General features: G+C 38.3%; 1 protein-coding gene across 1 annotated transcript in view; it reads right to left on the bottom strand.

Moving 5' to 3' along the window:
- Positions 1–15435, bottom strand: part of LOC134534577 (A disintegrin and metalloproteinase with thrombospondin motifs adt-1) — a 41076-nt gene that overhangs the window by 18137 nt on the left and 7504 nt on the right. Inside the window, exons 3-8 of the mRNA XM_063373062.1 lie at positions 11670–11775; positions 10388–10522; positions 9694–9800; positions 6744–6886; positions 2550–2752; positions 583–764 (exon numbers count right to left, since the gene is read on the bottom strand). Of these exons, the coding sequence (XP_063229132.1) occupies positions 583–764; positions 2550–2752; positions 6744–6886; positions 9694–9800; positions 10388–10522; positions 11670–11775 (876 nt within the window). The remainder of the gene's footprint in view (positions 1–582; positions 765–2549; positions 2753–6743; positions 6887–9693; positions 9801–10387; positions 10523–11669; positions 11776–15435) is intronic.

The raw sequence follows: 15435 nt of genomic DNA, 5'->3' as shown, positions 1-15435 counted from the left end.
AAAATTAATCATTCTTTACTCATTTCATCACTCAATCATTCCAAGAGATGCATTAGTATTATCAAAATGGTTTGATATGGAAAGCTTTTACCATAATAATTTCTATAATTTTAACACTTTGATTTTTGCATTTGTCAAGATTGTTTTACATATACTACTGTATTGATTATTGTTTCACTTCATTTTAACTTAAAAAATTAATATTTATATTCAATTGAAGTTAGTATAAACACTATTGTGCCTCTGAATTACATGCTCAGGTGTAAGGTCTGGTAAGGTCTGTGTAAATTACTAATTACACCTTGTTTATTTAAAAATAAAGTTGAATATTAGGATTTTTAAACTGCAATCATTCAAACACTACCCTCGTTAAAATTATATTTGAAGAAAATGAAAGATAACTAATCAAAAACAAATTTTAAAATACAGCCACAATTCCATCCATCAGCTATCAGCATCGTCATATATGTACTCAACATAACAGTGGTAACATTAGCTTATATCAGTAAATATATTTTTTCACATCTGAAGTAGTGAAAATCTTTCATTGGTGCTCATTACTAATTAAATGTTTCTACGTACGATCAGAGCTGCTCTTCTGCAGTCCAGTTCCCAGCAGATCCGAGTCGATTTCCTGAGCCGTTCTGCAGATTTTGTTTGCAAAGTCCCTGATGGTGGTTCGCTGGACGTTGCCGCATTGATCTGCGTTGCAGGTGCGGAATCGCCTGTCGCTTCCACTGCACGGCAATCCTCCGTTCTCGGGTCTGCAAACATTTTAAATATTGGTGTGAGCATTTTGACAAACACAACATTGAACTTATTGTTCAGTACACATTCAAGTGAAGGAAGGTATTTGAAACACAAAGTACAGCTAAAAGTTAAATCTATTCACATCAGTCGTAGAACATGCTGTGACACACGAACAGTCACAATAAAGTATTTTATTTGAGTTGTAGATTTTAGTTTCAGTATTTCACCGAGTTATTCCTCATTACCGTAATTTCATTGGTTAGAATGTTTTAATCTTCCTGCAGAATTTTAAAATACACCACGTTTTAAAATGTAATATAATATTATTTGTTGCTGTCACATTTAGGAATACTACTCATTCTTTTAAGTTTCTTCTTGGTGAATGTTAAATTTATTCAATAGATAGCATAGAAATAATTCACTTTGATGCATTTATTTTATTTTAAATCCAGAATATGATGTGTTTTCCTCACTTTTTCTTGTTGTGTGCTACCTTCCAAAAGTGTAATCTTCAGAAGCGACAGCCATCACGCACATTGAGGAGCTAGTGTCCATGCATGCATGTTTGGGTGTGATGCAACGCACATACATGTGCTAAGAAAGAGATGTTACGAATTCACAGAGATTTCAAGTCTCTAACAATATTGCAGCTGATTTATGTATGTTCGCAACATAACATGACGTGTATTCGGCATTGTCATGGTGTTGTATTTGTAAAAAAAAAAAAAAAGACGTTTCTCTTATTTTATAGAGTTTTGTTAATTATTTATAGTTGTTAAATTTCACTCCCACGAATAATGTTGTGATTTTTTTAATTTGTATAGTTTGTTCTAAAACAGCAGGTTTTTAAGCCTTTTTTAGTTAGCTGGATTTTTGGGGTATAGTTTTACCAAACTAAAAAATAAAGTCTTATTGAAGTGGCCAACAGGAAATAGTATGAAATTCATGAGACATTGTTGGGTGTAGTGGAATTCAAGGGAATCCATGTCGTTTTGTGTACACCATTATGGCTTTTTTTTGGTAGTCAGGAAACAGTCTTGACATTTCCAGCTATATTTGGTGAATGAAGGAACGTATACTCTGTCTGTTTTATTTAATTTTAGATATCTTTGAAATAACTCATAACTGACTTCTCATCGACACAAACATTTTACGTGCATCCTATGAAATCGTCTCTACAAATCCCACAGAGATTACTTTTGACACGTTACAAAGACATCATTGTTTAGGCTGACCTATTCAGTACTGTGACACAGCTGTAAACTGGTGCTTTATGAATTTGACGACGATAGTCCGCAATTTTGAGATTATTCAAAAATTGTATTACTGTTAAACTTTAAATGTTAGAACAATGAAACTGTGTATTGACAAAGCTCTTTTTTCCTTCTTGCTCATGCATTAGCATCGAATCGAAGAACATGTTTCACATAGCCCGGCTCGTCATAGTCACGTTAAATTTGCAATCAGTAAACACGGAGTTCCCAAGCGTAACAACATGCCGCATGTAAACAGCGTTCGTGAGTTACAGTAACTATAAACATGGGCCAGGCCCTAAACTGTAAACTTCTTCATGAATATTATGCGTTATGTGCCATGCATGAATATGCACAAAACTGTGATCATTCTGGCCGTCGGACCAAGAAGTGTTTGCACAGACGGAACACTCGCCTGCGTTGCAGGTACTTCCTGTACGGCTGTCGGGCTGCCGGGTGCTAATTATAAATGGTGCCAGTTCGTAGCCGCAGCAGAAGACTGAACGGGACGGCCCACACAGTGATCACTGAACGCCGGTCGCGGACCTGGGGTTGTTGCAGCGCCGCGTCGACACCATGATGCCCGAGCTGCCAAACTGCAGCCGCCCGTCGTCACCAAACAGGCAGCCGGAAGCGCAGTCCGAGAAGGACGACCAGTTGCTCCACGAGCCGTCCACTTTCTGGTGAGGGAGGAATCCCGCTTGCAACGCAGACAGCCCCTGGCTCACGCACCGGCCGCTGCGACACCACTGGAAGGGAGCCAGGAAATACCAGTTGGGTTCGTCCGTCATCTCGTGCAAGTTAACTCATTCCCCATCCGCCAGGCAAGATGCAATTAGCATTTCTTAGTTTCAGATCGGGACAGCATCATGTTACAGCTTCCTCCTCATCCTGTCATTATGTCTCTTTATGTGATAATTTTTTTTAACTACTTCCACTTACCAGTAACTTATGATAAGCATAGTTAAAACATTTTTTTTGCTTGCAAGGACACTAAATTTCTTAAACTAACTGTGTAGTTAAAACTATCACTACAAACAGTATGTCAACACATTTCATAATCAGAATCACATGAAAAAATAATTTCTTTGCCTAGCTGCACAAATTAAGAGAAATATTTTGCAGAACTTTCCAAATCTGGCTATCTTCAATTTCCTAGTGACTCATCTAATTTTCACCACACAAAGTTACACAATTTGCAATCATTTGGTCCCACTCAAATTTTGGTCATTCATCGTTCCTCAAATGGTAGGAAATTATCAGTTATACAATATTTTGTCATTGACAATACTTTTTATATTTTCCAATAGAAGATTTAATCATTATAGTAACTTGCATTTGTTATTTAGGCACCTACAGAGTTTTCACATCAGTTTGGGAGCAGTTTTTTTTTTTAAAGTAGAAAAATGATTGTTTTATATTTGATAGTCCAAAATTCTGCTGCTATCTGAATATTATTAAATCATTCGGACTACACCTTGTTTATTCTTAGCATGCACATCATGGTGTACATACGTTGCCATTGCATCATTGTAAGAGTAGGCCTACACCCTATCATCCTATCAAACTTCAAAATTCATGCATTTCTTGAAGGTATTGTTCTGTCCAAGCCACTAGGTCAAAGTGCTCAAAAAAAAATTCTTCATTAACTAGCACTTTTTCCATCAAAATCACTGCTTTATAAATTTTGAAAGAAATTCCTTGCTGCAGTTTAAAAATCTATAATCTCGTAAAACTCTTGTCAGTTAAGGTGAAAACAGTGTTGCTAACAGTATACTTAATGTATTCACATTATGTATTTTATTTTCTGGAGTTTTCAGCGAACAACATTAAAACATTTCAACAATTTTATGTAATTAATTTGTTATTGTGCACCTTTTTAAATGGTGGTTTCATCATGGCTTTGTCTAGAACTGTTTAATCATTTAAAATTATATTCTCAACTCTCAGTGTCAATTAGTGTTTGTTTTCAGAAAATTAACATTTCTGAAAGCTCTATGGCAGAGATAAAACTGCTCCCAGGCTTAGCAATTTTGGTCTCTATATAGAAAGTGTAAAAAAGTTATTATCTAGTAAAAATATACAAGAGCATTTTTTTTGCTCAATTCCTTTTCTAATATATTTAACCAAATAATATTCATTTGATCTTAGTGGACTCCAGACTAAATATTTAAACTCCTATAACATTACATTAAGACATGAAAAATCATTTACTTATCTGCTGCAAATTCGACTAGACTACCTTCAAGCTGTGATTAAGTTAAAATGAGTGCTGCTATGAAGGAATGTTCTCGGTAAGTTGAGCTCAAAAGCATTGAGAGTTTTTTTTTTTTACTTTTTCTTGGCTTTTTGGTTGAGATGACTGAGGAAATATATACGAGCAAAAATCATTGAGTAAGTCATAAATAGTTATTATTTTTCTTAAAATAGATGCAATTTCTTACCAAGTATGTTAATAGCAGCATCATCTAGCTTTATATTCACTTCATATTGACTAGGTAGCATTTGCACACATGTGCCATTCAGTGTCTGTGTTTGTGTATGTTGTCTATTTGTCAGTGGCGAGGCGTGAGGTTTACATGAGGAGAAGCAACAACTCCGTTCACCCGAAATCATGACCGTGGGGGGGCGGGGGGGGTCCGGGGCCCTCCCCCGAGAAAATATGGATTTAAATGTACAAAAGGGTGCTATTTAAGTAGTTTTCTTACCTGAACATTGACTATTCCACAGGTAGAAAAATTGACTTTTTTTTTAAATTATAAATTATTTTTGAAAAATAATAATGTTTGACTTACATTATTCTGACAATAAAATACCTACTCTGCATTATTTATATCCTAAGTGGGAGTGTAGTATCATCGATATCTGGTACAAAATATATAAACAGACAACACATGGCAACGTAAGTACTTAAAATAAAGAGAAGAACCTCATAAAAATGTACTAGAATAGTAAAAATTAAATCTTGGTATTTTTCGTACCAACACAAAAGAAATTATCTTCATACGTAATCAGAAACTCTGTTAACTGGTACGTGTACCAAGAAACTGGCACGTCAATCATTCCATTCCTGAAACGCCAACTCGTCACCTGCCGTGCCGAACTGTAGCGGACATAGCCGAAGAAGTCGGCGGAAGAATTCCACCGTCTGCTTCGGCCATGTTCGCTTCAGTTCGGCAAGAAAGTGTTACGCGTAGCTTCTACCACATATTTTTACAGCCAATCCCCTCCTCGAACCTTTGTACCATGCCACCCCCCTTCCGAAAGGAAACTATTGCGGCAGCCTTCATGCTGAAAGCGGTCCTACCAGCGCTTCTAAACCTAGCAACGCTTCTAAAAAGGCATGTTTTGTGTGTCAACGAGTTCTTTTGGGATCGTCCATTAATCACGAGAGGCTCGAAAGGGGGGGGGGGGGGGGGGGGGGGAATTTCGGGAAAAATCACGAAATATCACAAGGGGGGAGGGGAGGTGTAGAGAGATATCACGTGTATTTTTCTACTAAACCGAAAAGCGACGCGTGACCTTGACTCGCAGTAGCCAGGCAACAACATCCCCGCCCGCCGCAACATGTGAACCCACCCGGCTCGGCTTGCCAGTTGCCAGTAAGACTGTGATTTTGGCGCCGAATATACATGCTGTGCTTAATTTTCCAGTATTAAATTAGATTATACCTATATTTAAATATAATATTCTGGAATTTTTAAAAATATTTTGTACCAAAAAAGTACACGTGATTTATTGGAGGGGGGGGGGGGGGGTGTAGTCTAAAACCTCACCACAAATCACTAGGGGGGAGGGGGGGTTAAAAATTTGCTAAAAAAACATCACGTGATTAATGTACGACCCCTTTCTTATAACGCACAGCGCACAGTATTGGGTCCCAAGAAGATAGTGTGAAAAATACATACACCTAACTGCACGAGCCTAAGTAAAATACTATTCTGAATAAAATATTTATTAAAAAAATACAATGTCTGGAAACTGCCTGGGCAAGCACTGCTTGTCTTGCTTGCCCTAATGATACGCCACTGCTATTTGTGTATGTGTTTGTTTGTGTTATGTGGTGCCTACCATAAAAAATTTTCAACTGTTGGTAGGTACATAGCAAATAAATTGAAATTAATTAATTTTTTTAATAAAATGGTGATTGTACTTAGTGATTGTATGATAGATTGGCAGCATTTCCTAATGTGGCTAAGACAGCAACATCGAATAATTTTATGCAGTTATTATTGGGGCATAGATGTATGTATAAATTGACATTGCCCAAGGCTGTGCCCACTTTAGCCCAATACCCCACCGTCTCCCTCCTTACCCATAACCTCCCCTGCTTCACCTGTGTGTGCACGTGCAATGCGATATGTACCGGGGTTAGAATAACGTGCCACTGACCCCGGAAGAGGGTGTGAGTGATTGTTATCGGAAGCAGTGCGATGTTCCCATAACTACATAAAAATACAACATTGGAATATGTTTCCTTTTACTCCCTAAGTTAAAGATGTGCAAGACCCTGCGACATCCAAATGTTGGCGGGGATAATGTTGATATATAAAAATCGTTTCGAAGTGATCATCACTGTAAGAAAATTTTCTTTATGATCTATCGTGACTTATTTTATGTCTTTCCCTGGTATGAATATTTCCTTGTGCGTGGTATCAATCCAGAAGCCAAGGAAAAGTTGTTGTAACTGTGGCCACTAAACCGTACGACCAAGAGCAGAGAGAACGTGAGGACCCGCACCTTGCGGCCGCCGCAGGCTGTGCCCTCGAGGGCGGGGTGCGAGGTCCAGGTGTAGCGGTCCCTCTGGCAGTGCAGGTCCCGACACACGTCCGCGACCGGCTGCTGGGGCGAGTGGATGCTGCCGCGGCCGTACTTGAGCATGCCTGGGAACAACCGCACGCTTCCTCACTCCCTCCTGCCAGTGGCGTGCGAGCATCTCTCTTTCCGCCCACACCTCCACACACTCAACACAGACGTACTCTCATTAGCGACGTTCTTTAATGCTGGACAGCTGCGACGCAAATATTTCTAACCAATCACGCTCGACTCAGCTATGACGACAGTGCGGCCAAAATGGAGACTTGGCAGACTTCCCAATTAGAATTATTTCCATTGCATCGCGGTTGCTACGTTTCTTAAGTGTTGAGTTATAATTTTGTTTTCAAAAGATGGTTAAAATGGTGCTTTGGTAATTCTATTATTATTCTTGTATTTTTAAGGTTTTTTTTTCTTCCTAAATTTCAGCAAGTAACATTTTGTATACAATAATTTACTTTTGGTTATTGCATACAATAATTCTATATTTTGTTGTCGCATCGCCAGGTTATTGTGATTCCAGCATAATCTGGCATTCTTCAGTTCGGCACATTCATTATCTCGCACCTATCAGACAGCTTGCACATTCAACAAAAGCCATGAACTCTGCATGACTTATAAGATTGCATATAATTCATAATGATTTTTTGAAGAAGAAATCTGTATCATGGACATGTCATATCTGAGACATTTTTAGCAATAACTCTTGTGTGAATTTTTTTAGCTACAGAGCAACTCATTACTAATGTTTTTTAAATATAATATAAAGTTTTTTAAGATTTCTTTGATATTTCCATTAAAATGTGGTTGATGTTAAATATTTCCTCTGTTCAAACAATTTAATAACATAGCTTAAAGTTTGTCCAAACTATTAACAACTTAAACATTTTTTTTATTTTGATATCAAATATCTCCTGGTCAAGGATTTGACATATAACTTAATCATAACAGTTGATACAAATTTTGCAAATCTATTACATATCTACTTAAAAGGTTTTTATTTTCTTCTTATTTATAATGCATGTATATGTTTGTGTATGCATATGTATGTATCTATATGTGTATGTCTTGTGTTTATTTATGTTTTTAAATACCTTATGTATGTGTCAGCTATTATTTTGTGATAGAAGTTTGTGACTGTGTGTAGTGTCAGTCTGATAGGTCCCCCTAACTGTTTGGCTGGCACTAAAAATCCACCATTAATAAATAAATGAGTAACACTGCTATTGTGGCATTGTCGTGGTCCTTAACGAGCAAACACAATAGCTATTACTGGAAATTTAATTGCATGCTGTTTAATGAGTGATTTCAATAAATGTTTTATACATCCTGATTAAAAAAAATTCCTTTCAGATTAAAAACAGTATTAGTTAACATCCCAACCAATTTATTTATGTATGTATTCATGGGTGTAAACACCGTAAGCAGTGAAGGCTAAGGAGCAGAAATGTGCTTTATTTCCTTTTCAGTATTGTTCCAATAATGTGCAAAACAAATTGATATTAATGCACTACATCGCTCGTCAAAAATATTGATACTTGAGGTTGATATGGCTATGAATAATGTGGGGAAAACATGTTTCGCAAGGTATAGCCCAATTGAGTTTCACTACAGTGCCATTAATTACCAATATTTACATTACTAATACATAGTTGTACCCAAACATGTCCGATCACCATTCACTTGCACTTAAAACATTTATTCGCAAGTCACTCAATGTAGCTCGCACCCCTCATCGGAGCCAGGCCGACAGGTACCCACCCCCAACTCGCGCCCGTCCTCACACACACAGCCTCACGCACTCGGTCGCACTCCCACGATCCCACCGCTCTCGAGGGAGTCTCCCACTCTCCCCACCCCACTACCCCTCCACCCCGGGCCCGAAAAACTCTCCGAACTCTCAGAACCCGCACATATACCCTGGCGTCCTTCTAGAACGGGCGGGAGCGGCCGCGACATGTCCCTTGCCATCCCAGGCCGACCCCACGCTCGAAAATTCCAGAAAGGCGGTGCTCATTCGCGCCACTCCACGCGGCGGCCTTGGGAAACCCATAGAGTTCCCAGGCTGCCAAAAGGGTCATTGAAAATGGCCTGAGGCGGCGTGGTGAGCGTGGAGAGGAGGGGCAGGTTTGGCAGAGCCTTTTAATCTGACCGGGCATGCATGAGTCAGCGCCCGTGCGGGGCCGCTGGCCAGACTCGCTGGAAGGCCCGCTCAGGTACCTGGCACGCGTCACGGCCTTGCCTCCTAGCACGCAAATAACAGTATATAACTAATATTGTTATTGTAAATATGAGTGTACCAAATATTGTCATCTCAATCCACAACAGTGCAGTTACAAGCTACATACTGTGTCAAAACTGGAATCGCAAAACTTGCTTACAGAGGCATACGCAAGTGGGGAAATGGGAAGAGGAGATATATATCCCCCCCTCCCTCCCGAAATTTAAAAAAAAATCTATCATTCCCACCAAAAATGAAAATAATTTTAAAGCAAAAAGCAAATGGATGTAAAAATGGTTCTATTCCCCCCTCCCTTTTTTCTCTCTCTCTGAAATGAAATGTTCGCTCATGCTTGCGTGTAACAACACATTTCTGTAGGATGGATGTAGCAAAAACATTGAAAAATATAACCTGTGCAAATAGATATATAAGTTGTGACACTTCCATTAGAAACTGAAAAGAGCAATTATTGACATTGTAAACAGAACATCACGATATGTGATGTGTAACAAATATCGCATGCATGATATATATGGCAAATAATGCAATATGCAGTACATCCCAAAATCATCTCTAATTTTTTGAACGTGGCATCTGAAGTGTAGCATTGTGACCGATACGTGGATGTGTCACGGGGCCCGGCGTGGCACGTACACTGCTGGTCTGCCGTGAACCTCTCCCCGGGCAGGACCCCGCCCGCGCTGTGGTCCAACTGGCTGACGGGGCTGCCCCGGTCCACGAGGCACTGCGACTGAGGCGTCCTGCAACCCACACACACAGGCACCGTGAGCGCCATCGCTGACACCTGCACAGGTGCAGAGATTCAGACAACCCTGATCATTCAGGTGAAAGGTACACCTAAGTATGATCACTTAGGGAAAAAAATACTTGTTTTTAAAAGACAGTGTTAAGGCTCAGTTTCACTCATCGAATTGATTGTTTGAATTTCATGTCATTACGTTAATATTCAAGGGCTTTTTGTACAAATGTTTTACGATAGCTCTTGTAGTGGTATATTTTATCTATAGGATGATTGTATTTATCATCTTATATATATACCTATAAAACTAGCTATTGCCCGGGATGCGTTGCAATGCTGCAATCATTTTCTTTTTTGTATTTTTTGTTTGAAGTAGGTAAACATATACAAAGCATCTCTTTCTCTCTCCTCCATATGCTTATACATCTATATATCTAATCTATCTCTCTAGCACACTATTTATCCATCTTTTCCATTTAATTCAGTTGTCATGTACACCGAAAACACACGAATTACTACATATCTGCTTAAAAGGTTTTTATTTTCTTCTCACACATAAGGCCATGTGTATGTGCTGCATGCACTCACTCGAGGAACCTCTCCAGGTAGCGCCGGCTGCACGGCGACCACGTGATCTTGCCGCTGCCGAGCGTGGGCGACATGATGAAGCTGCTGGGGTCACAGTCGTTGTCTGCCAGGGGCCCGTCGTGGCGCATCCCCAGGCTGCGCACACGGCATCACACGCCCCCGTCATTCCCGCTGGGTCCAGACCCGTGAGCATAGGCTTGAACCTCCCGCTTCCTGTCCACCTTACATTTTGGCACAATACCGGGGAAAACATTGGTGTTCCACAAGTATTCTTACTTCTTATGGAACTAGGCTTTCCTTTGCCTGGACCATGAATTATGATTAGGCCCCCCCCCCCCCCCCCCCCCTCCTTTCCCATCCTTTCACCCCTTTTCCCACTACAGCACTGAACATTCAAAACATAATTTGTTTTGGCATCACTGTAATAGGCGAGTTCAAAAAGTGAAAGAATTTTTTTTTTAATTTGCGTATTGTATTAGTCTGATTCACGCAATATTTTCGTTGTTGTTTTGATAAATATGTCTGAAAAGTATTTGCACATTGTTCGCCACATCAGATGTTTAGTCTGTTGTCAGCTGTCAAAAAGGGCACATATGTGTTGTTAAAATTGGCGATTCTTAATTTGTTTAAGAAATGGATCAGAGAATTTGCATTAAATTTTGTTACAAGAATAGAATAAAGTGTAGCAATGTTTTTGAAATGTTAAATATTGCTTTTGATGAGTCTGCTATGAGTAAAACAAGTTTTTAGGGGTGGTATAAGCGTTTCCAAGTAAGCCGTGAAGACATTGAAGATGACGAGCTCTCTGGACACCCCAGCAGATCAAAAATCAGATGACCTGAAAAATTCCGTCAGTTCGTCAAAACTTTGCCAAGCCTTAACTTTCAACTGTCAGGCAGATGTAAATATAAGTTTGTTTATTTGTTCAGCTGCTTCCATATTATGTTTTTAACTTTCCTATAAAGATGTCTTGAGTTTGATATTTGAGAAAAAAATTGTCTTGAGACACAAATGTAATTAATAATTAGTAATGTAACTCGAAAATATATTAAAATAAATATTTTAGAGTTTGTTTCATCATTTATAAGTGCTTAATGTACATGATCGTCAAACTGATAAAACTTTACAAGAGAAATTTCCTCAAAAATATAAGTCAACAGTTGTTGGTAGCATCCTAGTGGAAAAATATTATGATGGCCGTGTGGATCATTGTGTTTGATGAAGAGTGCTCACCTCAAGGGCGCCCTCTACACAAGGATGGTAAGCTGTTGGCTTCACTTACTTGTGCCCTATCTCGTGCGCCACCACGTACACGCTCTCGAAGTGGCGGCCTTCGTTCACCGTGCAGCTGCTGGTCGCTGTGCACATGCCGGCCACTGGAGCCAGTCCTGCCACGTCGGACACATCACGTACAAAATGATCTCATGTATTGTTATAATAATAACTAGTGAAGTAAACAGAAGTGAGTGTAACTCAGTACACATGATAGAAGTCAAACTTCTTTGGCAATTCAAACCTCGATTCACAAGTATATCGAAAGGGGTAAAACGGCAGAGAGCGAGAAAGAGGGAAATAAGACAATTTTCTACATAAACATGAATTAACAAAATTATTACTCAATTCAAAAAAAGCTCAAAGCCCGTTGTGTTGCCCTCTGCCCAAATACTCCTTTATTAGATGCCAGCAAGTCGGGGTGGTGTCAGGTGTAAGCGGGTCCCTATCGCCGCGACCCGCCTATCCCTGCAGCACGGCAGGGTTCAACCTGAGCCGCACGCCACCACGTGGAGCCCGCTCAAGGTAATGGGATCCAACGAGTTCTCTGCAACGTCCGCAACCTATTCTCCGTCCTTTTAGCATCAGAATCGTTTCACAACAAAGTTTCACGAAAATGTTACATTAAAATTTGGCCATGAAATTTTACTCCCATCACGCCCAAAGAAGTTTCAGTTCAAAATTAAAAACTAAATATAGTAAAAAAAAAAAACATAGGTGCATGGCCAATAGGCATGTTTTAAGGAAAACTATACAGACAGGGGTACAGAATGTGCAACGATGTAAGATGTCTGTAATATCAGAGTGCCCATACTCTTGCGTCTTTCTCTGCCCGACCAGGTACGAAACAGAAAATCCGAACTATCGTGTGTGCTTCAGATTTTTTAACAATAGTTTAGTCCTGCTTATCTCAACTAGATTGGACTGGACTGGACAGTGCCTGCATACCCAAAAGTCCAGATCAAATGAAATGGCCTTAAAATTAACAAAAAATATTTTATATGGGCCAAATTAAATAAAATTAACTAACACAACTTTTTCTACAGCTTAACTTTAGTTTTAATACTACTGTATGCATAGACCTAAGTTTTTTAACCTACACACTGGCTTTGGATTAATAAAACAAAACATCTTTATGATTAAATCCTGTGCAGATAAACTGTATATCCAGTGGGGCATGGATTAGCGGGACACTACTTTATTTTGTAGTGAAATTATGAAGCATTGGTTGTACTCAAAGTTATATTATTTTTAAATAAAGTTATGTAGAAATAGCACAAAAACATTCAGTAGATACTAGGTGTATAATCTGGTTACAAATTGCAAAATGTTTTTCACTTGGAAATAGTTGTGCAATTAAGGCTTCGTCCCACACGGTGTGTTTACGCTTAACATTTTTACATTAATGTACGATAGCCGTCTTATTTGGTCACAAATTTCATCAGTTCACATACACTAAATGTTATTTGTGAGCTGTAAAATATCACTCAAGTGATAATAATTATTAACAATTGTGAGTATTTTATCGCTATTATTTTAGACTAGGGGTAAATATCCGTTAACAAAATTTGAGACCAATGACTCAAATGAGAGATATTGTCATAGAATTATGTGAATATCACTTCAATAATAGTAACGTCAAGAAAATGAAATAACCAACATGGCATATCCTTACACAAAAATAATTCTAAAATCAGAAATATAAGTTGGTACTGCTGAAGTAATCAGTGGGCTGTAATCACTTATTCAAGTTGAGGAGTGTTTCCAAAACTTTTTTTTATAGAGTTTCAGCTGAGGAAAGACAGTGATGGCATAAAAACGACGACCCCAGTTTTCTCTCTTCTGGAGCAAGGTGACATAATGGTAATACAGTATGACCATAAAAAAATGTCCCAGTTTTATACAATGTTAATAGTATCAACTGTAAGTGTTGTAAAGTTTTGGTTAGAGAGTAATTCAAACCATTTTAGATAAGCGTATTCACGAGTACTGCTTTGTTTTTTTCTAGCTTGCAGTGCCACTCACACAAAATGGTGACTCCTTAGCATAAATGGTTTTGTGTTCTGCAATTTGCTAAGAGTAAATCTGTAATTTCAGTTCAATGTGCATTTCATTTGAAGTTTAACTGTAGAAGTCCCTGACCGTTGATTTGGTCATAAGGGTCGAGGCGACAGAGCTCTTTTTCGCTGACCTCCACATTCACCTGACATAACGCCATGCAATTGTTTCCTTTGGGGCTTTATAAAGGATTGTGTCTACGTTCCGCCGCTACCCAAGTGCAAGGGCGCCCATATGATAACTTGTAGGGGGGGGCCAGACTTAGGGGTATGAAGTATTTTTAATATTTTGGAAGACAACTGCGGCTTGTTACTAGCCATAAAATAGTTCCAGTTCTGACCCTATTAAAATTTTTTGTCCTGTTACTAAAATACTAGACTACAGTACTCATTCGCCATAAAAAATCTATATTGGCTACTTTATTAATTAATTATTAACTATTTTATTGAAACAAATGAATTTTTAGCAACAAAAATGCAGGAATACAGTCCTTATACTTTTGCAGCGTCTCGGGTACACGGATATCAAGAATACAGTCCTTCAACTAATTGCTCTCTTTACCCATAAATAAATGTTGCGTACAAATTAAATTAAAATAATTATAAAGTTTAAAAAGTGTTGGTCAAAAGATTCAACTTTGGGAGAGAAGCGATTTAAATATGTTATCACAGTCAGAAAACAGTTGTTTTTAAATGTAACACCTGAACTACGCTTATAATTATAGTCAAAAATTGTTTCACAATTAAATGTATATTACTATGTTTAGATATGAATCATAATTGCTTATCATTTAGAATTAGCACAGATGGAGTCAGTAGTCGAGGACTATAAGTTTATTTAGTGATAGAAAAGCGCAGAAAAAATTAGTTTATTATTTAACTAGACAATTTAACCAAACAGTATTTAGAGTTTAAGGAATTAAGTGACACCAAAACCAATGAAAATAATCGAAAATTTCTAAATGCTGACATAACTCATATATCAGCTTTCCACAGAAGAGTTTAGTTCGGCGCAATTAATCCACACAAAACAACTGGACACTATGTCGACGCATATTTTAAGAATATAAGAAGATCCACGTCGCAGTATAATTTGTTTTTCGTGTCGTGTGGTGCGGGCCCCCATTTGTGGTGCGGGCCCATAGGCTACAGCCTAGATAGCCTGCGCGTAAATACGGCCCTGATAAACCCTTAAATAACATGTTCAGTACTTAACTTCAGAATTAAGAGTACATTAGAACCTCGATTTTACGGAGCCCGGACTCAACGAAGCCGCGATTTTACGAATACATTTTTCAGGAACCATCTAAAATTCGGAAAATTTGACACCAAAATATATTTAATAAAAAATTTAAAAAACTATGAAAACATATAAAAATATTAATTTTAATGCACAGCGTATTCATATTTTTAAGCTAATACTACATCCATTTACCGTTAGTGAATATTGTATACGTTATTGCGTCATCAAACTCAAAATCGAAAAGAAAAAAATGGACTAGGTACACTATTTGTCGCAAAGTTCGAAATTTCTTCGATTGAAAAATTATGTCAAGGCTGTAAAAATATTAATTTTACTGCAAATGAACTATACTCAACATTCCTTACCCATTCCAACATTTCCAGCTCGTGAGCATAGCAACTGAGCTTGAAACCTTGTGAAGCGTGAGAGAAAGAAACGATATTGAGTACCTAGCTACTTCCTCTCCTTTCCGCTAA

Source organism: Bacillus rossius, chromosome 1 (assembly GCF_032445375.1).
Source record: "Bacillus rossius redtenbacheri isolate Brsri chromosome 1, Brsri_v3, whole genome shotgun sequence".
Classification (NCBI taxonomy): Eukaryota; Metazoa; Arthropoda; class Insecta; order Phasmatodea; family Bacillidae; genus Bacillus; species Bacillus rossius.
Note: the sequence above shows the minus strand (reverse complement) of the source record. Positions and strands in the feature narration are given on the sequence as shown.